The sequence below is a fragment of the Podarcis muralis genome, chromosome 4 (assembly GCF_964188315.1).
Source record: "Podarcis muralis chromosome 4, rPodMur119.hap1.1, whole genome shotgun sequence".
Lineage (NCBI taxonomy): Eukaryota > Metazoa > Chordata > Lepidosauria > Squamata > Lacertidae > Podarcis > Podarcis muralis.
The window spans coordinates 73,133,167-73,157,071 of record NC_135658.1 but is presented as its reverse complement, the minus strand read 5'-3'; the positions used below and the strand labels follow the sequence as shown (position 1 = coordinate 73,157,071).

The 23,905-nt window shown below is 41.5% G+C and overlaps 1 protein-coding gene across 5 annotated transcripts in view; it reads right to left on the bottom strand.

Annotated features, from left to right (window-relative positions):
* The window catches only part of HERC2 (HECT and RLD domain containing E3 ubiquitin protein ligase 2), a 98,679-nt gene that overhangs the window by 57,458 nt on the left and 17,316 nt on the right, over nt 1-23,905 (bottom strand). For 3 of the 5 annotated variants that reach the window (XM_028727824.2, XM_028727826.2, XM_028727825.2), the window contains exons 7-35: nt 23,221-23,377; nt 22,269-22,379; nt 21,904-22,075; nt 21,527-21,700; nt 20,599-20,787; nt 19,521-19,672; nt 18,271-18,428; nt 18,048-18,161; nt 17,441-17,692; nt 16,797-16,990; nt 16,372-16,572; nt 15,097-15,325; nt 14,845-14,969; nt 13,469-13,647; nt 12,522-12,706; nt 12,153-12,308; nt 11,879-12,064; nt 11,482-11,652; nt 11,284-11,387; nt 10,414-10,564; nt 8,567-8,781; nt 5,210-5,342; nt 4,981-5,108; nt 4,685-4,880; nt 3,800-3,936; nt 2,867-3,040; nt 2,639-2,775; nt 1,535-1,686; nt 708-899 (exon numbers count right to left, since the gene is read on the bottom strand). In XM_028727824.2, coding sequence (XP_028583657.2) covers nt 708-899; nt 1,535-1,686; nt 2,639-2,775; nt 2,867-3,040; nt 3,800-3,936; nt 4,685-4,880; nt 4,981-5,108; nt 5,210-5,342; nt 8,567-8,781; nt 10,414-10,564; nt 11,284-11,387; nt 11,482-11,652; nt 11,879-12,064; nt 12,153-12,308; nt 12,522-12,706; nt 13,469-13,647; nt 14,845-14,969; nt 15,097-15,325; nt 16,372-16,572; nt 16,797-16,990; nt 17,441-17,692; nt 18,048-18,161; nt 18,271-18,428; nt 19,521-19,672; nt 20,599-20,787; nt 21,527-21,700; nt 21,904-22,075; nt 22,269-22,379; nt 23,221-23,377 — 4,824 coding nt within the window. The remainder of the gene's footprint in view (nt 1-707; nt 900-1,534; nt 1,687-2,638; nt 2,776-2,866; nt 3,041-3,799; nt 3,937-4,684; nt 4,881-4,980; nt 5,109-5,209; nt 5,343-8,566; nt 8,782-10,413; nt 10,565-11,283; nt 11,388-11,481; nt 11,653-11,878; nt 12,065-12,152; nt 12,309-12,521; nt 12,707-13,468; nt 13,648-14,844; nt 14,970-15,096; nt 15,326-16,371; nt 16,573-16,796; nt 16,991-17,440; nt 17,693-18,047; nt 18,162-18,270; nt 18,429-19,520; nt 19,673-20,598; nt 20,788-21,526; nt 21,701-21,903; nt 22,076-22,268; nt 22,380-23,220; nt 23,378-23,905) is intronic. The other 2 variants (XM_028727827.2, XM_028727828.2) reach the window with 2 other exon arrangements.

The following is a 23,905-nucleotide window of genomic DNA, read 5'->3' as shown; positions in this document are numbered from 1 at the left end:
CGGATCCACATGGATCCTCAGGATTTTTGTATTGGGCTACCCCAAACTCACCGTCAGATCACATGTCTGTGGCCACAGCATGAACCACAAAAATCATACATCCACTGTTTCGTTTAGAATATTTTTTTTTTCTTGTTTTTCTCCTCTAAAAACTATGTGCGTGTTATGGTTGGGAGCGTGTTACAGAGTGAAAAATACGGTATATACTCTTATGAAACTGCAGGTTATTACAACAGTCCTGCTAATGTTTTTATCTGTTTGCAATTTATCTGTAAATATTCTATAAACCATTTCCACATTCTTTTACAAAAAGTTTGTTATCTTGATTTCTTATTCCGATAAGTTTTGCCATTTCCATAAGTTTTTGTATCCCTTCTTTCTTTACTGGGACTTCTGCTTCTTTCCACCTTTGGGCAAGTAGCATTCTTGCTGCTGTAGTAGCATACATGAATAAGTTTCTATACAATTTATGTAGTTCTGTCCCTATAATTCCCAAAAGAAAAGCTTCTGCGGGGGGGGGGGGGTTTACAAAAGGTATTTTGAACATCCTTTTCAATTCATTGCATATCATTTCCCAGTAAGCTTTAACCTTACTACAAGACCACCTCTGGTAGGAGATATTCTAAGGGTTCTAAAGCAGACCAAACATTCTATTCCCAACAGTGAATTGACAGGTAAGATGGGTCTTTCCCAAGCAGCAAACGTACCTATCAGTCGCAATGTGGTTTGCGTCAGTGCCAACATGCCAGAATTGAGAAGAAGGTTCATGGTGTTTGCGCCATGCTGTAGGGTTAGCATATTAAGCATCACCAGTAAGAAACGTGCTTGTGGAATAGTCCCAAGGCTTGGTCCCGCAGGGTTCTCATTGGTAATGGTTTGCAGAGGAACAGGTTGGATTCCTAGCAGAGAAATAGGATCTATTTTAACAGACACACGCAAGGCAATGGCTGCTTATCGGCTCAAGTAAATGACATTGAGATGACTGTTAGTTTGCTTCTGGAACTGGTTTACTAGTTAAGTTGCCTCTGTTTTCAGACGTTCCCAGCAGGCTCTCCAAGGAAAGAAAAGATTCACCTGACAGCACTTCATCTAAGTAAGGTTTGCAAATACAAAACCACATTTCACTGGATGTATGGCCACTAACAAGAGCCAAATCTTCAAAGGAGGAATGAGATTATGAGCCAAAGCTACAAGTACTACCCAGAATGTGCACCTCAGGAGGGCTCACTTCCTTCCATCTTCCTCCAAAGAAATTTAACTCCCCAGAAGCAACATGGAAGAGCGTAAGTACAACCGTAACAACATCCCTGAATATGCCATGTCCCACAGCTAGCTTGGAATAGGTGGTTAGGGGGAGAAAGGAGCATCAAATACACAGGCACGATTTGGTGGCTACAAGATGCGCAAAAAATACTTTTGAAACTTCGTTGAAATTCCACAACTTGCACCCAACTAACAGACACAAAAGAAAAGTAAACAAATTGGAATTTTTAATTTTTATTTTAAATTACAGAAGAGTATTGGTAATACTCACCTAGTTCTTTGAACCTGTTGTTGGCATCAAGCAAGATGTTCCGAACGTTCTGAATAGCCCATGAGTACAACTTCCCAAAAGTAACTTCCAGGAGCATACGATTGAAGGGCGGAATCAGATCCACATCCTTTAAGCAGTCCGTTAAGGGTTCCCTATGTGGATAACAAGCCAGCCATGATTTCCAGTGCTTTCAGAATGGTAGCCTACCTTAACACCTATTTTGCATCACAAGCAGATACTGCTGCAAAGTGCGACAACAGTGTTGGGAGCCACACGCAAGCCAGAAAAAGCTGCCCACCTGCTGTTCAAGCCCTCTCAGAATCCCACCTTCTGTGCCTTAGCAAGACTTTCCCAGTACAGTGGTACCTCAGGTTACATACGCTTCAGGTTACAGACTCCGCTAACCCAGAAATAGTGCTTCAGGTTAAGAACTTTGCTTCAGGATGAGAACAGAAATCGTGCTCCGGCAGCAGCAGGAGGCCCCATTAGCTAAAGTGGTCTTCAGGTTAAGAACAGACCTCCGGAACGAATTAAGTACTTAAGCTGAGGTACCACTATACACATTTGCATTAGCTCAAGGAGAAGGGTAGGATCTGGACAGGGGGCTGAACCCAGATCTGGACCACTCTGCATGCAGCTGCCCCCACCTGACCATCACCTAATGTCATATGACATCTGGTGATTCAAATTTAAACCCGCAACTGCAAAGGAAGAAGTGGGGGTGCAGACTCTTACTTTGGAATTTGGTGCTGCGGCTTTACCTGTCCTGCGCCTGACATTATATGATGTCAAAGTGATGGGAAAGTGGCTATAGTTTGAGCCAAAATACAATGCAGGCCAAATGGGGGACGCCTGGCAGGCTGGAGGTTTCCGACCACTACTACTATAAGAAACAAGGTGCTCCTATGACACATAAATGCAACACCAGGACCATGAACATCATCACCTAGTGCTCCACCTGCGCCATACTGGAGCTTTTGTTCACCGTCAAAGTTCCCAAGGTCCCCCTGTGAAACCCCTATGTTTCACCTAAACAGCACAATAAAGAGCCAGATTAGGTATGAAGAAGCAAAAGTGTGAGATGCAAGGGAGAAGGAAAATTACCCAATGTTGGTTCCTTCCGGAATAAGTCTTTGCCAACCACAGAACATAGCATATTGTGCAGAAGGCAACAGGAAACTCTTGGTTGCCAGCTTTAGGATTGTATCAATGCCCTCTAAACGAACCTCGGCTCTTTCCAGCTGCAAAACAAGAGAGAAAGGAGGTAAAGATTTATCTATGTAAGAGCTTTACACAGCAAGGCCCCGCCATATGAAGCGAGCCGTGTCTTACCTGCTTCAGTAAGCACTTCCGCATTTTTTCAACATCAATGGGCTCTTCTTTTAAAGCAAATTCAACTATGGTATTGAGAAGAGCAGACTGGGGATATAAGCCCTGGACGTTCTGTTTCAGCCATTTGTATTTGTGAACACCCGTAACTGTGTTGATCAGTGGCTGCCATTTATCCTAGAAAAAACAAAATGCACATTTACATTCGAATTAATAACCTAAGAAATCAGTCTGAAAATAGTGCTTGCCCCACAGTGGCACGTTAATATAGAAAAATTTAGAGCACTAAGTTCTACGACCAAGAAAGGTTTTACAAATGTGACCTATTAAGTACTCCGCATTTATTCATGTGCGACACTTTTTAACTTAAAAAGGTAGAATTCAACAGGTAGAAGGAATTACCCTTAGCTACAAAGGAAGGCCAATGCTGACATTTAAAATCTACATTTATGACACAAAGGAAGTTCATCCAAGACTTGGAGCCAGTTCACTTAAACACCCAACTAGAGATCCTCTCTGTGTGCCTGTGAGGAAGGCCTTGATATACATGTATACATGTATACCTTGATATACATGTATATCATGTATATACAAAGTAAGGTTCAGCAAGGATATCCAAATGCACAACTTTCCTCTACAGAGAGTGCCTGCAAAATCACTGGGCATCAGTACAGCACGTATGCCACAAAGATGCATACATATTGTGTTATCTACTGTTTTGTGAACGACCACTGTTAATAATGTAATTCATTTCTCTCTTTGTGCAGCTGCTTTTGCAGCAACAGACTAATGCGCTTGTTTTCGCAGCGACAAACTAACATGACTACCACTCTGATAAACATACCGCCTGACACTCAGCTGCCACGTTCACATATTCTGAATGGTCATTAGCTACTGTGCAGCTGGCTCATATTTAGTACCAGATACTCTGCATACCTTGGGCGATTTGGCTGACAAGGGCCTTTTATCAGCTGTCACAGGGCTGTGAGGTATGACACAGGGCTCTTCCAAATCACTTTCCTCATTCCCAATTTTGGACTCTTCCACATCAGACGGCTCAGATTTTTTAGGGACTAGCAGCAAGACATAAAGCAAACATACTATATTTATCTATTTATATTTATAGTGCGCCCCCTTCACCCTTGGGCCCCAGGGTGGGTTACATACAGTTTCAAAATACAGTTAAAATGTTACTTCAATACAGTGGTACCTTGGTTCTCGAACTTAATCCATTCCTGGAGTCCGTTTGACTCCCGAAACCGTTCAGAAACCAAGGCGCGCCTTCCAATTGGCTGCAGGAGCTTCCTGCACTCAAGCAGAAGCCGCGTCGGACGTTCGGCTTCCAAAAAACGGTCACAAACCAGAACACCGATTTGTTCGACAACTAAGCTGTTCCAGAACCAAGGTGCCACTGTACATCAAATTTGTGTCACCTTTATCCACTTCCAAAAGCATGAGCAAAACTATTTTTTTTAATTACCAAGAAAAACGGGAGCTTCCATAGAAAACACTGCTTTACGAAAATGTAAAGAATTCAGAGTGACACACAACTGCAAGTAGACACCCCTTCTTTTCCCCTCTCCCTGAACTGTTCCCCTCCAATTCCTAATTACACTATGTCTTTTGCAATTAGATAGAGCCCACATAGTACTAAGTGAGATCTAGCAAGAGATATATTTAAGGAATCTTTTTTTAATGGGATGCAAAAGTCTTGCTTGAGAATGAAGCAAGCATCTGTTGTATTCTACCTCACAAGCAAACTGACAAAATGCATAATAGTCTCTTGCCCTTCAACAAGAAATTGTATTTCAAAACATTTACCTCTCTTTTTTCTTCGCTCTCTAATTATCTTCTGAACTACCCTTCTCCATCGGGGCAAAGAACTTAGACTTTTAAGCTTGGACATAATGGAGAGGTCATTACACACTGCCGGACGCAATTCATTGAAGAGGAACCTCAAACGCTCAATAACAGGGGCACAAACCTCTTTGTAAGATCTTCCTTGTTCCTGGTGAGTCTTAAAACGACAATGCAAACAGATCCCTCTGTTAGTAAGGTAACAGTAACTCCCAATGTCTCAAGAAAGGGTACCAATGATTCCTTGGTCTGATGCTTACCTTGATCAGCGAGCATTTTGCTTGGTAGACAACACGACACACATCTGCTACAGATTTTGGAAGTACACGATGTTTAACTTGGTCAACTCCTAGCATAGCAGGATGAACAAGCGAGAGTGCTATATGACCTTTAAAAGAGGGGGAACAAGAGAGAAGATCTCATTGGAGAGAAAAAAATCAAAATAATACAGTAAGAATTTTAGAACAATTGTGTGTCAAATGTAGATACCTAAATCCTCATGCTTTAGAAGGCAACATAGCAACAGACGTCCTACTTCCTCCACTGGGTGCTCTGGAGGGAACGTAATTGGTGTTGTCAAGTGGCACTGTTTGCAATACCTCTCCACTTGACATAAGAAGTCCTGCACAAAAATGAACACGCTTAGTCGAAATATCACTGCAGTCTCCATGCGTTGCCGCAGACGTTACTTTTTATAACAATAATAATAAATTAACAAATGTTTGCAAGCTGGTTCTGACTGATAATCATTTCAAACTCTGTCCCTATGAGCTACTAAGAGTCCCTGATAGTGCTATAATGCTGTGTGTACGCTGCACAAGAAAAACCTGGGCAAAGAGTTGCAGCATTCTGAAGATTTACCTTGGGATATATATATAGAGAGAGAGAGAGAGAGAGAGAGTATAGATATAGAGAGATAGATATAGAGATAGATATCTAGATCTATATAGATATCTATATTATCCTCCACAGGTAGACACATATGCAGAGAGAGAAAATACTGTAAAACAGTGGGGGGGAAAGAAACCCTATTGCAAACAACGCAGGCTTAAGAAAAGGGGGGGACTGAAAACAGGAGCAGCATCAAATCACTATAAAAGCAGATGTGGAGAACTTTCGGCCCTCCAAATGTAGCTGGACTAGAAGTCTCATCATTCATGAGTATTGACAGCACTGAATGTGTCTGTTGAGATATAGAGCCCATCTGGAGGGCCACAGGTCTCCCCCCCCCCCCCCAAAAGGCAGTATTCTGTAATAGCCCCAAATTCTTCTGACAGGATGATAAAATACAGACAGTGATAGGTGTTTCCAGTGGTAGCTCTCAAGATTTGGGTAACCCACCTGACACATTTCTGATCTTGACACTACCTGAAGCAAGGGCTTAAATGAAGAATGAAGCACTCAGGCAGTTTCATATAGGAGGAGGAGATTCTTTAAATATTTTGCCCCAAACCTTTCATCATGTGTGGGCACCCTTGGCCCCTCTGAATGTCGCTGAGCTATGACTCCCAGAGTCCCTACCACTGAATGGCTGTGCTTGCTGGGGCTGATGGGAGTTTTGGTTCAGCAAACTCTGGAGAACCAAAGTCTCTTTCACCCCCACCCCAATTTAGGATTTTGGCAAGCTGACTGAAGGACACTGCTCACTGGAAGCTCACTTCACTGCTCACTGGAAGGACAGATCGTGAAGCTGAGGCTCCAATACTTTGGCCACCTCATGAGAAGAAAAGACTCCCTGGAAAAGACCCTGGTGTTGGGAAAGGTGGAGGGCACAAGGAGAGGGGACGACAGAGGACGAGATGGTTGGACAGTGTTCTCGAAGCTACAAACATGAGTCTGACCAAACTGCGGGAGGCAGTGGAAGACAGGAGTGCCTGACGTGCTCTAGTCCATGGGGTCACGAAGAGTCGGACACGACTAAACGACTAAACAACAAGCTGACTGAACCCAGGAGCAATTGGGCAAGGAGTCAAAAAGCTGGAAGCCAAATTTGGAAACCATTTAAGTTTCTGGATTGTCTTCAAGAGGCAATGCACTTATGCTGCATTACAGAAGTAAAACTTGGAGGTCACTAGAACATGGATGGCCAAAGTCAGGTCTGGCCCTGAAGCCAAAAATCTCAGCTCCTCTCCTTACATTTTCTGTATGCTATACTTTCGAATAAGGTCATTTCAAATAAAGGCTCCACAAAGCTACAAGTCTTAACAGGCAAAGCTTCTCCAAAAGTTACTAATTATAACCCATCCCTCGTAAGCCACACGATGCTAGCTTCCTTTGCCTTCTATGGCATGATCCCAAGAGATAATATTTCTTCCAGGCGTTACTTAATTCTTAGATGCATTTCTCCATCTGTGGGAAACCCACAATCCATTTTTCCTCACCCAAAGCAAGCCACACTGGTAACCAATTAGGATAAAAAGATACTGCATTCCTTCATATAATACACAAAGACACCGAACATAAGGAGAAAGTGGCAGCTAGATGAACAGCACACTTCATATTTCACACATGGTTCTATTTATGTTCTTCGGCAGAATTTTGCAGAGGTGGTTGGTTTGGTGTTGTTGGGGTTTTTTTAAGAAGGCAGATGCTATTTTCCTGGCATACTCAGAAGAGAAAGGGTTTGGGAGTGGGAGGGAGGAGAGATGAATGAGAGCTGCTGCAGTAGCTCCAACACCCTCAATGAGTAGTATGGATCAAGGCAACAATCAGCAAAACTAAAAGCAGCTGCCAGCCAAAAAGAGAACTGAAAAATGCCCTGAGGAGAAACAGGAAGAAGAAAAACCCAACCTGAGGCATTAGGCCTTTTATATGATTTGCTACACATACACTATTTGAATTATTCAGGTGTTCCTATTCCTATTAGCAAGGTAACACTTTGCCCTGTTCTGATTTATTGACAAGGAGGGCCAGGAACTACTCAGCTCACAATGCAGAGAAAGGTAACAAAAATCTGTATTAGCAGGTGTGGAAAATCATGCCTTCCCCCGAGATTGTTGGACTCTCATAAGCCTCAGCTAGCAAAGCCAACTGTCAGTGATAATGGCAGCTCAATAACAACTGGAGGCATCAGGCTCCCCATCTCTGGTTAATAAAAAATAGTGAGAGTCGAATGTTCCCAAATACAAAGTCCACTGCCGGTTGATAAAGTGCAGATCCTGGCCCAATGCACCCAATGAGCTCTTGCCTTGGGGCCCTGGAGAGGTGTACAGAGGTCAACTGCATAATAATCCCTACTATTCCTATAAACTAAGAGACTCCGGGCAGAATCCAAGACCAGGGAGAAGAGTCGGTAGATGAAGATTGGAAGAAATTTAAAGACTATCTACAGAAATATTGCAAAATTAATGAATGTCAGAATGATATTGGATTGAAATTAAGTGGTTTCTAGCTGTAATGGTATAAAAGAATATGAAAAAATGGTTTTTTATAAGTAACAATTTAATGTCATAATAATTTAAGATTAAAGATCAGGATAAAATAAAGAGGGAAAGAAACTGCTGAAATAATAAATTGAACTAGAATACAAAAAAGGGAGGTATGAGGAGGTCCGGGAAACAAGTAAATGAAAAATAAGTGATGAAAAGATTGTTTTGTTTTTAACTATTTTTATTTTGTATTTTTTCTTTTTTCTTTTTCATTTTGTAATATTGTAAAAACCCTAATAAAAATTTATAAAAATAAAAATAAACTAAGAGACTCAGGGTTCCCAACTGCCAAGAATCCCACTGACCATTTCACTACCTAGAGTGAGATAATCCATCCAACTTTGTCTACTTAGAGAGCTATGACCACTGGGAAGGGTAGGAAACATCAGCCTATGTCCTTCACACAGTGCACTGTTACCTTCACCGTGTGGTCCTGGATGTTGTTGTCTGCAATCGCTTGCAGAAATGGCTGTGAGTGGTCACTCAAGGTCAGTCGATGGGAATACAGCTTTGATTTGTTAGGGGTGGTATTGCCAGGAGAGCTGCAGTGGTCTTCATCCTTCTCCTCGTTGTAACTGTAATGTATTTGACTGGTTTGCAAGCCTCCAGAGAAAATAGAAGACTTCAACCATTCTACAAGAAGAACAGAAATACATTAAAATAGTGTGTTACAAGCATATTTTTTAAGGGAATAGTTTGAAAGGAATAGGAGGACATTGAAGCACATTGCTTTTGCAGTTTTGTTACGCAGGTAAAAGTGTAATTCTTCTGCTTAAGAAAAGAGGATTCAATGGTCTACCCTGAAGTTATATGCAATATTTGATGCATGTATGTTTTAGAGGATTTCTTCAGAAACAGTTTTGTGCAAGCTCTCTTTTTGATTTAAAAATAATTAGTTCAAAATACTAAACAAGAAAAATAGTTAACCCATCTAGATCAATAAAATCTCCTCCAACTGGCAGTGCTCTCCAGTCTTGGGCAGCAGGTCTTTTCCCTACTACCTGAACAACGTAAGTTCTATTGAAAACAGAGATGCTAAAGACTAAACCTTTTGCAAGCAAAGCAGATGCGTTACTGAGCTTCGGCCACACCATGATATAGTTCATCTTAATGAATAGCTGTAATTTAGCCCCATATTTTCAACAAATTTTAGCACATTGTTTTACTCCACCTCGAGCACAAAAAGTGGCACACAAAATTTAAAATGCGATAAAAGCAAACTATCGTTTTAAAAAATGTTAAGACAGCAGCAATGCACATCAAACTATACTCAAACTAAGCTACTTTGGGGGATCAGACACCTGTTATTTCATTATTCAGCCTTGCCCATGTATTTACTCATGCATGGAAAGCAATAATTTCTCCCAAGTCAGACCATCTGCCAGTTTTGAAACAAAGTAGTATACTAACAGTTTATTGAAGAATTATCCTTCTCCAAGATTGTTTGCTTCTTGCTTTCACTTCATTACGCAAGTACATAACTTGTTGCACATACACAGAGTTCTATCCAAAAAATTACTGAACTGAATTATGCTTTGAATAGAAATTGTTTTGCAGCTTTACATACCGGCCCACAGAAATGATGGACAAGTTGTGTTATAAAGGCTGCAATCCTATAAACATTTACCCCAGAGTAAGTTCCACTGAACTCAGTGAGGCTTATTTTTGAGTAAACATGTATATCAGCGGTTTTCAACCAGTGCGCAATGGCATCCTGAATGGCGGCCTTGAATGATGGTCAGGGGTGCTGCGGGCAACATTGGCCTCTGTCCCTCTTTTTTCCCCTCCCTCCTCTGATGCCCTCTTGCATCTCTGCCTCCCCAAGGCTTGCACAGCTGTTTATTGCAGCAGCCCTGGCTATAAGCTTCTCAGGCAAATGAAGCCTCTGGGAGGCACCTCTCTTTGGGACGGGGTGGGGGGCAGCTCAGAGACCAGGGACGGCTGCAGCAGCTGTCCGGACAACTCCTAAGGAGAGGGGAGAGGAGGCTAAAGGAACACTCCACAAGGGAGGGTGCTCAAAAAATGGTGAGAGGTTGCCAGCTCTGCAGGCAAGGGGTGACGTAACTGGGCTCCTGAGCCCCACAGGGGTGCTGCAGAAAGAATGTAGTTGGTCCAAGGAGCCATGGACTCAAAAAGGTTGAAAACCTCTGATGTACAGCATTAAATCACTCACTGTGGTTAGAGGGTTAACATTAAAACATGGACCTATGAGCACATCCTCAATTTCATATTAGTTACATTTAATTGGAATAAAGATATTCTTACTGGCACATTCAACCTCCACAGTAGAAAGGGGTGTACTCATTGCCAGATATGAAGCATGTAGACCAAGAAGTAGCCCTAAATTTCTTTCAGTGTCTATGAGAGGCGATGATAGACTACCAGTATCTGGCGTAGTAATCACTTCTTGGTCAGGCTAGAACAAAAAAAGAAAAAGAACAAAAGAGCTGTGATATCATACTGAATGACAAATTTAAAGACTAATACCAAATTTCCCGATCCATGAAAAAAAAAACCTCTTCGTAATCAAGTGATGTGCAGCTACTTGAAGAGTTTTGAGTTTAACAAAAACATCATCAGGAACCTGAAGATGGTATTCAATTGTAATGTGCGAGAGACACAGGAAGGGCAAAGGACGGGAAGGGATCCAACCGCAGAGAAAGACTAATAACTGTCCTACCCCACAGTCACAGCTGAACGCTAGAAATGTAGCTCTGTTGTCTTTGTACAGGCCTATGAGGGAAATCAGCAAGCGGCTTGGAAAAGGTTGGGAAAGCCTGAGGTGGGGGGGTCTTTCTTTTCTTAAAAACTAAGAAAAAAACCAGATCTCAAATTCAGGAATTCATAAAAACTGGATGGTTGTCTAATCACAAAGGTAATTAATTAAGAGCAGTGCTATTTTTCTAGAAAAAGAGGTGCCGGAACTCACCATGAACGCTTCCCTTGTTCTCTTATAACGGAAATGGCGCCCACCTGAGAGGTGCCGGAACTGAGTTCCGGTGAGTTCCGGCTGCAAAAAAGCCCTGATTAAGAGTGAGTAGTTGTGAAGACCTTGCCTCAAGCAACAGGTGGAACACAATTCCACCTGGTGGTGTCCTTTGTGCCCGCTAGCAGTTGTTTGGGAAACCCTCTTACCTCCATATATTGGCCGACACAGAAGGCATGCATCGATTCTCTTGTATCCTCGAACTGCAGAGCTGCTTCCAAAGCTACAACTGGGTCCTCTCCAGCAAACTGAGCTAAAAGAAACCAGGGAACAAACTGTTAAAGGAGGCAACCGAACAAGATAGGACTCTGTTTGGTATATGTTTTGTTCGCAAAGTGACATCTCACCGAGTATACTGCTTCCTGTTAAGGACTGGGTTTGGAAATCCTTTATATCGTACACTTTGCCATCAATCACTGTCCAGAAGCCGCCATCTTTATTGTGGTTCTCCAAGTCGGCTTTCCGTATTAGGGTCACTTCCTCGTTGTTCCTGCAATTCTGTCCTGTAAAAAATGAACCTAACAGGTGAAAAAAATACATGTTATTGCTATGGTTCACAACCAAAAGGTCCAACCAAAAGAGTGAGGAATCGAAGAGCAAGGAAAATACTACATAATTGTTTAACCTGTCCAAAGTGGGTTTTGTGCCGAGACAAAGCTTTTGAAGCCTACCTGCAAAGACAAGCTAGGAGCTCTGCTAGAAAGATCCAGCAAGTATTCTAAACGTTTGCAAGGAAGAACATACCCATTATTCCTGGCCAAGCCAAGTCTTCATTGTCATCTCTCTCTTTACCAGGAGCTAAATGGTTGAATCTGTCCAAATGCTCTAGTAGACCAGCCAGCAAAGGAATCGCACCGGCTTCCTGGATGAGCCCAGCATTCTTACTGAGAAGAAGTACTATAGATACGACCAACTCTGGAAGGAGGACACCTAAGGGGAAATAGAGACGTTCAGCAAAACTCTGGAAGCGTTAACCCTGTAGACAGGCTCTAAAACAAAGGACAAGACGAGTCAGTACCTGTTAGGTCTCCATCTACAATGCGAGATACTTCTGCAAAATGCCTGTGACTGGTGGATGCAATGCTAGTAGCTACAGGCAGTATGTCTCCAATATGTGTACACAAAAGGGCTGTGTATTTCTTCAACAGAGAACCAACTCCTAAAAGCTCAGGACCTGTCAACAAATAAAAAGAATCATTATTTTTAAATATCATAAGCAACATGTAGAATGTCAAAAGCTGGAAAAGGCTTGTTATTATTAACTATTGACGCATTTAAACACAGCTAACTTGCAGAGTAAAGTAGCAATTTGATAAAGCTATTTAATACAGTTTTTTAATGGACGTCAACAGAATGCTAGCAATAGCCAAAAAGAAGTACTACTTACTGTATGTATTCGGGATCTGGCCAACACTATCGCCTGGATACAGCTTACTCACAAGCAAACGCTGAAAACGCAGCAGCAAGTCTAGAGAAGCAGACCTCTCTTTATTGTAATGTTCATGATCTAAGCAGGAAGAAATACGGCGAGCCACATCTTTCAGTTTAGCGATCGTCTGGGAAGCAATGTTCCTGATGGGAATAATGTTTTAAAGAAGGTTTTAAAATACATCTTGAATAAACAGGTAACAACTAACTAGGCACAAACTAAGATTTTGTTGTGATTCTTGGGAGTCAGGAAGCTCATGACTGGCTACGTTGGTGCCATGATGGTCTCAGAAGAGCAATTTGTCTCGTATTCCCAAAAATGAAGATTATCTATTTTTCTACATCATCCCCAGTTCCATCGGTGTTGACAAAAGAAGCTGCTGTAAAAGAAGTACTGTGCTGAAGTGTTGGGCAACATGATATTCTTACTTAAATCTATTGCATTAATGTAGGGTATGTGTTCTTAGGTACAAAATAGTATCAAACTGGCAAATATAAAGCACACTGGCCAAAAGCCAAAAAGCTACTTTAGGTATGCTTAAGGGCTTGGCTATTCTCAGAACAGTTCTTCCATTTTAAAACAGCTAACCCTGATACCATATTACAATCTGCTTTTGAAAATCCTCTGTGTTTCTAAAGCAGCAAGAAAACTGTCCATGCGGTTTTGCCACTCAAAATGGCAGGCTAACACATACTCCCTTAAATATGTGCTCACAAATGTGTCTGCTGTTTCTCCGTGCTGAGTTTCTTATACCTTATTACCGCACAGTAAAAAAAGAGAGACTGCCCAGGAATATAGAAGAAGCATAGGAGGAAACACGAGGCCAGAGGTTTGGTTTTGTTTTTTAAAAGAATAAAATGTGGAAAGGGGTAATGATTCAGTAAACAGCCTTGCTGAAAAGCTACCTTAGCAATTGCTGAATTAGCTGAACCAGAGGTAAGCTCTGCTTTCCTGCAGATTCATAGATCCCAGTATTAATGAGGTCTTTGTCCAATGGTGTTCTACTCCTGTGAAGTGTTGATGCGTTTGCTTCCTGTTCATCAATTTCTTTTTCTTTCTGGGCTTCTTTTTTTGCCTCTATATCCTACAAAATGAAAAGTTGAAAGTGAAACCAGCAAACATTCTATACTGTAGCTGAAACGAATGGGAGTCATGTCCACTAAAAAAAGACACAGAATGTTCTGCCATGGAAGCCTGAATTAATGGCATTCCTGCACACTACAGTATATTCTATTGGATTTTTCCTTCTGAAGTCAAGTTAGCAGTCCAGCACTGGTATTGGGAACATGTGGCTGGTTCATGGAACAGAAAGCAATGAGACTGCACTGGAAATAATTTGAGTAGAATGAGCAGCTGAACCCAACAACACAAAGATACCGAATAAATAAGTCACTGCTCAAAGAATCCTGAACCCACGTAGGTTGGATAAATGTGGAAATGAAAGCATCAGGCACAAAGGAACTATTTGTCATTGAAAAGATGCCGTCCCATCTTTTCCCATCACTTGGGAACTATATGGATGTAATGGAGAAACTTGTCCAAAAAGATAGCTGCATTAATTTCTTCATCTGAAGAATGATGGCTATGGTTTTATAAGCCACACATTTCTCAATATCAACAAGAGGTGTGAAAATGGAAAACAGCCTTCCACTATAGGGCAACGTCAACTATCCAGCCCATAAGAAGTTAAGATTTTCAGAATTACTGATCTACCATCCATGTATATTTATTTATTTTTAGTTTTAGTTTTATTTGTCATGACCAAGTTCTTCTATTCAGGAAGAGAGCAGCAGGATAGAGCTGAGATGCCATTTCCCTCCTCACAAGACACAGCAATGCCAGTGATGCTTTCATAGATTTCAAAGCAGCTACAGGAGAGGCTTTGCTATGTGTAATATGCAGCTATTACATGGCTAATACCCTCATGCACAAGTCTAAATTTTTGAGGGCTTGAGGCACCAAATTCTAGGCAGGGTCAGACTACACAGAGAGAAAGCCTCTTAAACAAAAAGTTACAAGGGATACAGTTACCTCTGGATATTTTCAATCAATAGAAAAGAAAGGTTGATCTGGAATGACACAGCCAGCTTTCTAATCTACTACATGAAATGCCCACCTACTTACACAGTCTTTTCTAATCCTTACAAAACAAAATATTCACTCCACTCTTTTATATTACCACCGTTGAACAAAGAACATGGGCTTGTTTGAAACTAACTGGTTTCCAACAGCAATCTTTTCCATTTCATCAGAATGTACAAGTTGTACTAAGTAAGCATACCTGGATTTCTGCAGTGATTGCAGCATTCAGTGCAGACTCAAGACCCCCATCGGCCATTAAGCTTCCAACCAGAAGATCAATCATGAATCTACGGCCTGGACTTACATTTGTTTCATTCCCTGAAACTAAACATTGAGAGAACTCTTACTTGACTAGAACGCCAACACACACATACACGTGCATACGAGGGAGCTCAAAACGGCTTAGGCAACATCTTCCTTCCCCACCCACGTGACCATGCACAAAACATACCTGCACTGGGTAGAAGTGCCGAAAGAGCCCTCGCTCGTTCCTCGGCTGTTGGCAGCAACACAGACCACCCACTTTGCAACACTGCTTGGGCAGCTGTCTGAACGGTGTTGAGCACACCTGCATTACTTGCTAAAGTCACTACTGTCTGCTTCAAGCTGTTGAGTAAGACACTGCCCAATCCCAAACCAAGACATTCTGGGTCGACTTGGTGGCTGATCGCAGCATGAAGCTGAAAGACAAAACACAGAGAGGCTTCTTTATCAGTGATAAAGCTGAAACCCTTTCAGGGAGGAACGAAATAGTATTCTGAAGCATTTTCTATTCCCAAGTTTCATACACTTGCTGAAGCACCACAGTTTGGCAGCACCAAATATGTATATTTCCATCATCTGTAAAAGTTATTTAGCAAATGAAAGCAGAATATCCCGGTGATTCTCCCGGGAGAATCCGCGACCAGAAAGAAAAGGAACATCAAGAAGACTGGGAGAAATTTAAAGACTACTTGAATAAATATTGTAATATTAAAGATATGTAACCACTTGAAAGAAACAATTAGGCCTAGGATTAAAATGGAATTAAATTTATAAATAAGAAAATGTACAATAAGGAAAGCTATGTAATATGATTAGGACTATGATATGGTCTTTTGAAACACTGATATTGGAAACTGCTACATATAATTACTAAAAAATTTCGAGGAAGTGATTCGAGGAAGTCAAATACTATGTTTATGAAGATGGATGGTACTTAATTTTAATTAATTAAGTGATAATATGTTGTATGTATCTTTTTTCCTTTTTTCTCTTTTTCTTTTATTTTTTGTTTGTCTTTATTATTGTTAATCTTTTCTTTCTTTACTATGTTTATCTACTGAAAATAATAAATATTATTGGGGGGGGGGGGGAATGAAAGCAGAATATCTCCAAACTGTCCAGTAAGGCATGGTAAAGCAAAGGTAGTGTTATCCTTGAGTATGCAGATCTAGGTTCAGCTTCCAATCCCAGCTCAGTAATAAATTCCCTGGCTGAACATAGACTCGCTGCTAATTAAACTGCAGTTTGCAGAAAGGAAAACTGGAGTAACAACCAACTCTTTCTGATTTGATCAGCACTGCAAAGTATTTGGCAAATTACAGGGGTTGTTGTTTTTTCCTAATAAATGAATCAACAGTCAACACAAAATACAATGGCCATTGCACTTTTAAAAGTCAATGTGATCTGCACAATTGTTTCAGATTTTGTAATTTCAGTCTTAGCTCAGCAACCGCTAAGATACCTGAAGTCTCAGAAGATTCAGAGTAGCCACAGCCATACATTCTTTCTCTTGGGGAGGGGGCCAGTCCGAAGTGCCATCCATTCCTTCCGTCACTTGTCTAAGTAAGAGATCCAGTTGTTCGAACGTCATTGGGCAAACATCTACCACAAAAGGCACTCGTAAACCGATAGACCATTCGGAACAAGATGACCAAGCAAAGCTCTAGAAGGAAATACAAAAAGATATGCAGCAAATGTTACCAAGCCCGGGGGGGGGGGGGGGGGCTAGAATTAAAGGCAAATAGTAACTGAGAAGAGAAACTGCATCACAAAAGGGACTTCCATAATCAAGGATTTCCACTCTAACAGAAATATCTAAAGATATTTTTATATTTTATATTTTTATACATCTAAAGATATATAAAAAACAGTAAAATTGAAGCCTACCTGAGCTGGCCCACAAGCGATGCCAACAATGTGCTTAGAATCTAGTCCAGGAAGAGCAGTAGGTTCAGGTTTAGTGATCCTCAAGGTATCAAAATGCTGGCACTGATCATTGCTTCCCCAGCTATATACTTCACTGTCTTCTGTGAGTGCTAAACAGTGGGTGGATCCAGCTGCTACATCTATTACTTTTTTTCCTGGGGGGGGGGGGACACACATACAGATAATGAGAAAGATCAGTATTGCAGCCACATCTGAAAGCCTGGCTAGAAGAGGAGAGCTCTCTCTTTAGCAATGTCTACAAAACAAGAAACCAGCAAGGGATGGTGGCGTTTATTGCACCAGTAACCAAAATTTCCAAGTGTCTCCCTTTTTACAAAATTAAGTTAACATAAGGGCACTCAGTCGTGTCAAAAGCCTACCTAGTCCAGCAATCTGTTCTCACAGAAGCCAATCAAATGCCAGCAAGAAGACCACAAGACAATGTGGTGTAGAGCTTCAAGCACAGGCATAGGATCTGGGAGACCCGGGTTCAAATATTAAAAATATTTTCCCCACCAATTTGCACAGAATGGGTGCTAACCTCATCATTTTCTCAAAATTACAATATTCTAGTTAACACGGCTGGTAGTTGCCTCTTCACCTACCTTGCAAACCTTCAAGCAGTTTGGGATATCGAACGTGTTCCTCTGTCCCATGCCCAAGCCTCTGATTGTCACCCTTTCCCCAAGAGTAGACCTGCCCGTCTTTCGTAAGCGCAACGGAAAACTGGCTCCCACAGCGAACTTTGACAACATCCAAATCTTGAAGTTTTTCTATCAGTTTTGGAGTTTTGCAACCATCGCTTCCGCCTCTTCCCAGCTTCCCATAATCTCCGTCGCCCCAAGACCACACCTGACCTGGAAAAGTAGATTGCATCAGACGTAGCAACAGCTTTGTATCTTTAGACCATGAGCCGAAACAAAATAAACATACCGGGCGGGAGGGGGGGATAAAAAACAGAAATAATCTACCTAGATGGACAGCTAGAAATTAATACTGCACACCTGGCTTCACAATATTCTGAGAATAGAGATAATTAATCTGGCACCCATTTTGCATATTTGGCTAACAATTTTATTAACAGTTGGGCACACAGTTCAAGCTAGCACACAAATCCAAATGGAAACAGGAAAGAGACACATGGCTTCCCAAATATCCCACGTGTAACTAAAAGCTGGCAAGGCTAATGATGCTATTGGTTGTTCCACTAACCATTTTCAGTCACAGCCAGAGTCTGAGCATCGCCACTCCCACAAGAGACATCAATGACTTTCAGTCCTTTCAGCCCAGTAACCAACATTGGGATCGTCTGGTCTTCACTGGAGCCTTTGGAACAAAATAAAAATTAGATGCTTCTGTGCTAGTTCTATACCAAGTCAGGTTTAAACCTTGGGACTTCACAACTTAAACAATTTAAAGAAAGAAGAGCACATACCATGACCTAGCCTGCCATAGTTTCCTCGCCCCCATGTGTACAACTCTCCTTCAGCAGTGATGGCAGCACTATAGGTACTTCCACAGGCAATGTGTACAACATGCTTTCCAGCCTGCTTCCCAGACAAAGCAGAAATCATCTTCGGTTCTTCTAAAGGTCTGTGGGGAAGGGGGGGGGGGGGACCAGGAAAGAATTGAAAGTCATTATTGTAAGAAGGCAATATATACTATGTACGCAAGTGCCAGATACAGAAAAATCAACCCACCCCCAATTTACAGTGACGTCTGAACCAGGCCACTGAGATGCCCAGACAAATGGGCCAATGACCCTATTTTGGCTTTAGAAGCTAAGACATAAACAAGTCTCATGCTTGCATAGGGAGTCTCTTTTCCTTCCTTAGCACGAGACATTTAACTCCAGAAGATTTCAGTTAAACATAGTTTCCCATTATGTCTGAACCAAGAAACTATAGTACCTGGGTTCAGAACAGGCAAGGATTCTAGCTTGTTCCAAACCCAGGAAGCATCATTTCATGGATTGGATGTAACAGAAAAACACAATTGACTGAAGACTCCTGAGATTAAACACAGTGTGCAGAGAAGGGAGCAAGTTTTAGAGTGAGGAGACCAAATTCAAATTCCTGCTCAATCTTGGGCCAGTCACTCAGTCTCAGCCTGAAATACCTCACAGAGTTGATATGAAAATAAATGGGTGGGGGACCCCATGTACACTGTTTGAACTTCATGGAGAAAAGGCAGAATAGAAATATAACAAATATTAAAGAAGGAAGGAAGGAAGGATGGATGCCAAAGGTGGTATCTGAACAACCCATGAATGCAGAACTATCAAGCTGAAATATCAACTGAGCCATCAAGATCACTTAGTCATACACACACAAACACACATTCACTCTCTGTCTGGCTAGCTGTCTTCCAGGCTGTTACCTCTTCTCTACAAAGAAAATAGAAATTTGATAGCTACTGGATTATTGAACCATTCAGAATGAAGGCTTCCTGGTGAGTCTACCGTAGATCAATATGCATCAGAACCACAAAAGAAAGAGACAGCTGCAATTTAGCATGCTCAATACAGAAAAGACACGGGGAAAGGGGTGACGAGGGGGGGGGGGAACCCAAGTAAAATGAAGTTTTAAAAGGAATGCCACCCAATTCACAGCAGAAGCAGAACAAATATCCTACTCTATTTTATTTCATTATGCATATAAGTCACCATTATTCTAGGATACTTACACAGTGTCTCCATGGCCGAGTCGCCCACCATCTCCACACCCCCAAGAGAAAACTTCACCACTTGCTGCCAGGGCAAGGTAGTGGTGGCCGTCTGAATGTGCGGCAATCTTGACAATGTTTCTAGAAGCAAGACTCTGCACCAGCTGAGGTCCCTACGAAGTTCAACAACAACCAAACACACATGTTATGACTTACAGAAAAATGGAAGCAAACAGATGAGCATTAAGAAAATTTATACAAATAAGTTATAGGTCATATCTTTTTTGGTGTTGTTGGTTTTTTTTAGAAAATGGGTTTCAATTGAATTAATAAGGCAAGAAGTTTCAATAGCTGAACGTTCTGAGAAACTATTATATTTAGAAACCTTAAGATCCAAACTACATGGGAAATCCGTGAACCCAAGCCTCAAACTGGATGAGGACTGCACCACTGGGGAATACTGTTTGTTCAGTTAAAAAAAATTAAAATCTTCTTTCCCTCTCAACTGCTTCCCCTATTTCACGCCTGCTATTCACTACTAATGAGAAGATGGGCATGTATAATATTGCATCTTTGATCCTTCCCATAGCTAAGAGTAGAGTACTGGCAACAGCAGGAGGGTTTACATAACTGGAAAGTGAAGGGGAAGGTCACACCTCCTTCCCTCCCCTATTGGGAGTTCCCACAGCTGCTTTTTTTTTACAAATGATGCATGAAGGTAATGAATAAATAGTAATAATAATAATAATGGTATTAGTATTAATGTACACTTCTTCCACATCATGTCAAGCTTGGAAGAAAACACATCCACTGATCAAAATCAGCTTTGCAAAAGGCATTTCATATACTCAATTACAAAGGCAGAAATGATACGGTAAGCTGTGTCCAGGAAACAGTTCAGGGCAGTATTCATTAACACCAGAAATGAAGCAATGGAGTTTTTTTAAAAACAGATATGAATACTGCATTGCCAGGCAAAGTGAAAAAAGGAGATTTTGCTATCATGAGCTCCATCATACCTGCAACAAAAACATTATTTTAATAGCTACAAGTTATTTAAAAAAATAAATAAATTAGGAAGTAATCAGAAGTCACCTACCAGTGTATCACTATTGTACGCTTGTGTGTAAACACGTCCATTTCTAGATAAGATTAAGAAGCGCTTTTCTGCGCAAGCAACTTGCATCACTCCAAGATTGGCAAGTCCTTCGCACTGAATTGGACCACTCACGTTGGCATAATATTTCCATCCTATTAAACCCCACGCAATAACTTCTTGCAAAGAGCCCTGGAAAGCAATTCATAATTTAAGAACTTTTATCAAACATCTGTCTAAACGTAGAATCTCTAGAAATTACAGTGCTTCAACTAATTTTTCAGTTGGCTCCAGATTTATGGACTCAAAGCTACCTAAAGAAAACGGAGAATGTAAGTAAATATGGTTTTGTTTTTTAAAGGTGGTGAAAGGTTTGGAACAACAGAAAAAAAGGTTTAAAGTACTTGCATTCTGTTATTTCAATTTAATTGCTTTAAATGTACTTCACAATAGTATTTTACACTCTGGAAATTGGTATGCACATTTCAAAACTCAATGTCAGTGGCTGACAAAGTTACAAGGGGCCATATATTTGATTGCTTTGTCTATCTATTAGGATTTGGAAGGGAAGCAGGCAGAGATTCAACCCATACTTCAGCACCTCTAAGCCTTTGCAATGCCATCCCTCATCCACTCTAGTCCCTCAACCTTCTCCAGAAAACTATGAGACCCTCCAATGCAGAACGATTAACAGCAGAACAAGAAATTCAAGGAGCTCTCTACACTGTGTGACAAACTGATTTGGAAACTACAAAAGCAGGTTCTGGTAGCAGAAGCCAGGTGCTCAAAGTAAAAAATGTCACTGGGCTAAACTAAGCCCCTTGCATGAGCATAAAGCGCCTCTTGAGATCCCAATCAGATTTGTTAAGTTCTAATTTACCAGTTAACTTTATCCACAGAAAGCTGTTAGTAGACAGCATATGCAAGTTACCTTATGTGATGTTGGAGAACTGCACTGTGGAGGCATACAGGGAGTAGCCAGGCGGTCTAAGTGAGCCATAATCACAACTGCCGTTTGCCTTAAATCAATGGCCAGCTCATTGTCCTGTGGCAATATTAGATACCTTAAGAAGTTTTCATTTGGACTCAACGGGTAGGACAGCATCTAAAGCAAAAAAATGAAAAGTCAGCTGAATAGCTCAGTTGGCTAGAGTGTGGTGCTGATAACGCCAAGGCTGTAGGTTCGATCCCCATAAAGGAAAGCTACATAAATATGTTCCCTTAACGTCAATTAAATATTGTTTCACGTTGCACGGCTCTGGGTGTACAGGCTCACAGGCTAAATGAACTCATCATAAAGGTACATACCTGAAGCTCTTCTTCGGTATTGCTGATCTCTTTATTGCAAATGATGCTCTGAAACCTTTGCAGCAAAGGAAGGAGGGGAGCACTGGTTCCCTGCGCTGACCGCTCATTATCCGTTTCCCGTGTACCACTGTCCCAGAGTTGGAGCAATAGCATGACAGCAGACAACATTTGGCTGAGAGGGGGGGAAATGACCAAAGTTGGAAATGCTGTAGAACAAACCTCACATTGCTACCATTTTCACCTTGCTCATATTTCACGAAGAACTCCCCACTGCTACCAAATTTTAACAATGATGAAACCAAAACTGTAGTGTTGATGTAACTTATGAACAGATTTTGAACTGATGAAATCCTTGCATTACTCACCTTAGTGTGCCTCTCTGGACAGCCAATTCTAGTAGAATAGCAAGTGCTAAGTGCTGGTCTTGCAACGGAATGTTTCCAGATCCTTTTGTCCCTGGAGCTCCATGGATGTCCCTAATTTAAAAGGGGGGAAATTTAAAAGGCAATTATTCCAATATATGAAAGTAAAAAACCAGTTTGTATTCCGTGCTTTGACAGAAGACACCTTTCACAACATAATTAAGCGACTTCGCTGATTTTATTCTTCCCCAGTTTAGAGAAAGGGCCACACTCAGGCCCCGGAGCACATGCAGCAGGCCCCAGGTTCAATCCTGGCATTCATTAGGTACCAAAAGGAAATACCCTTCTTCAAAACCCAGGACAGCCACTGCCAGTCAGTGTAGGCAATACTGAATCAGATGGATTAAAGGTCTGATTTGGTGTAAGGCAGGGGTTTTTTTCATTCCTCCATTACTAATTTCTTTATATGCAAACTTTAAATGCAGCAAGGCTATTACTCCACACTGACCTGCACTTAGAATATATATATATATATATATATATTCTCTATGAATAAGCCAAGGGTACACCATTTAAAAAAGAAAGAAGTATAAGCCAGAGTTCATATTCACTGTATTGCCGTTTCAAGGCATTAAAAAAGTGATGCCCAAACGCTTAACTCTAGTTTCCTTATAGGTCATAGAGATCACAGAATTGTAGAGTTGAAAGGGACCCTGAGGATCATCTAGTCCAACCCCCTGCAATGCATGCACCAGTCCAATACAGGGATTGAACCTGCAACCTTGGAGTTATCAGCATCATGCTCAAACCAACCGAGCTATCTAGGCTGACAGATGCACTAACCAACTGAGCTATCTAGGTATTCAAGAAAAGAACACAGGAACTATTGTTCAGTATGAAACCTTGAACGCGGCTTAAAAAAAAAAGTTCAAGCACTCTTTAGAGAAAGACTTACCCAGTTACAACAGACCTTAGAAATTTGGTTGCTCGTTCCACAACTTCCAGCCATACAGATGATACGGTTCCTTCATCAAAGAGGGATGCTTCTGGCAATGCTCGTAGGGCATCAAGGGATTCTTGTAGCAGTTCACTGCAAAGATCTGCATCCTCACCTAACAACATTAGCCATGTTAGGGTGTTTCATAGTACAGTGCAATTCAGGTTAATGGCAATCCCTCACAACTGATCTAAACATACACAGTGGAAATCCAGACCATAAATTGAATTGCCACATCATTGATATAACCCTGCATCTATAGAATAGAAGTAAGAGAAGCCTTCTTTCTGGGAAGCTGAGAGAATGAAGATCGCCCACAAACCACTTTGCAAACAAGGCTAAGGAGCCAAAGCAACCAGTTCTGCATATGCAAGGCTTGTGCTTGTCAAAGCAGAACTGTAGCTCAATGGTATGCATAAGGTCCCAGGTTCAAATGCCAGCATGTATGGGCCGGGCTGGGAGAGAACCCCATCTGAAACCCTGGAAAGCTGCTGTTAGACAACACTGAGCTAGATGGATCACTGGTCTGACTCAATTTTAACTCCGCTTCCTCTGTTCCTACACTCATTCTGCAACTTGAGAGATGTCACCAAACCCACTGGCAGAGGAAGAGGAGTGCGCCCCGCCCCCAGCAGCGTGATCC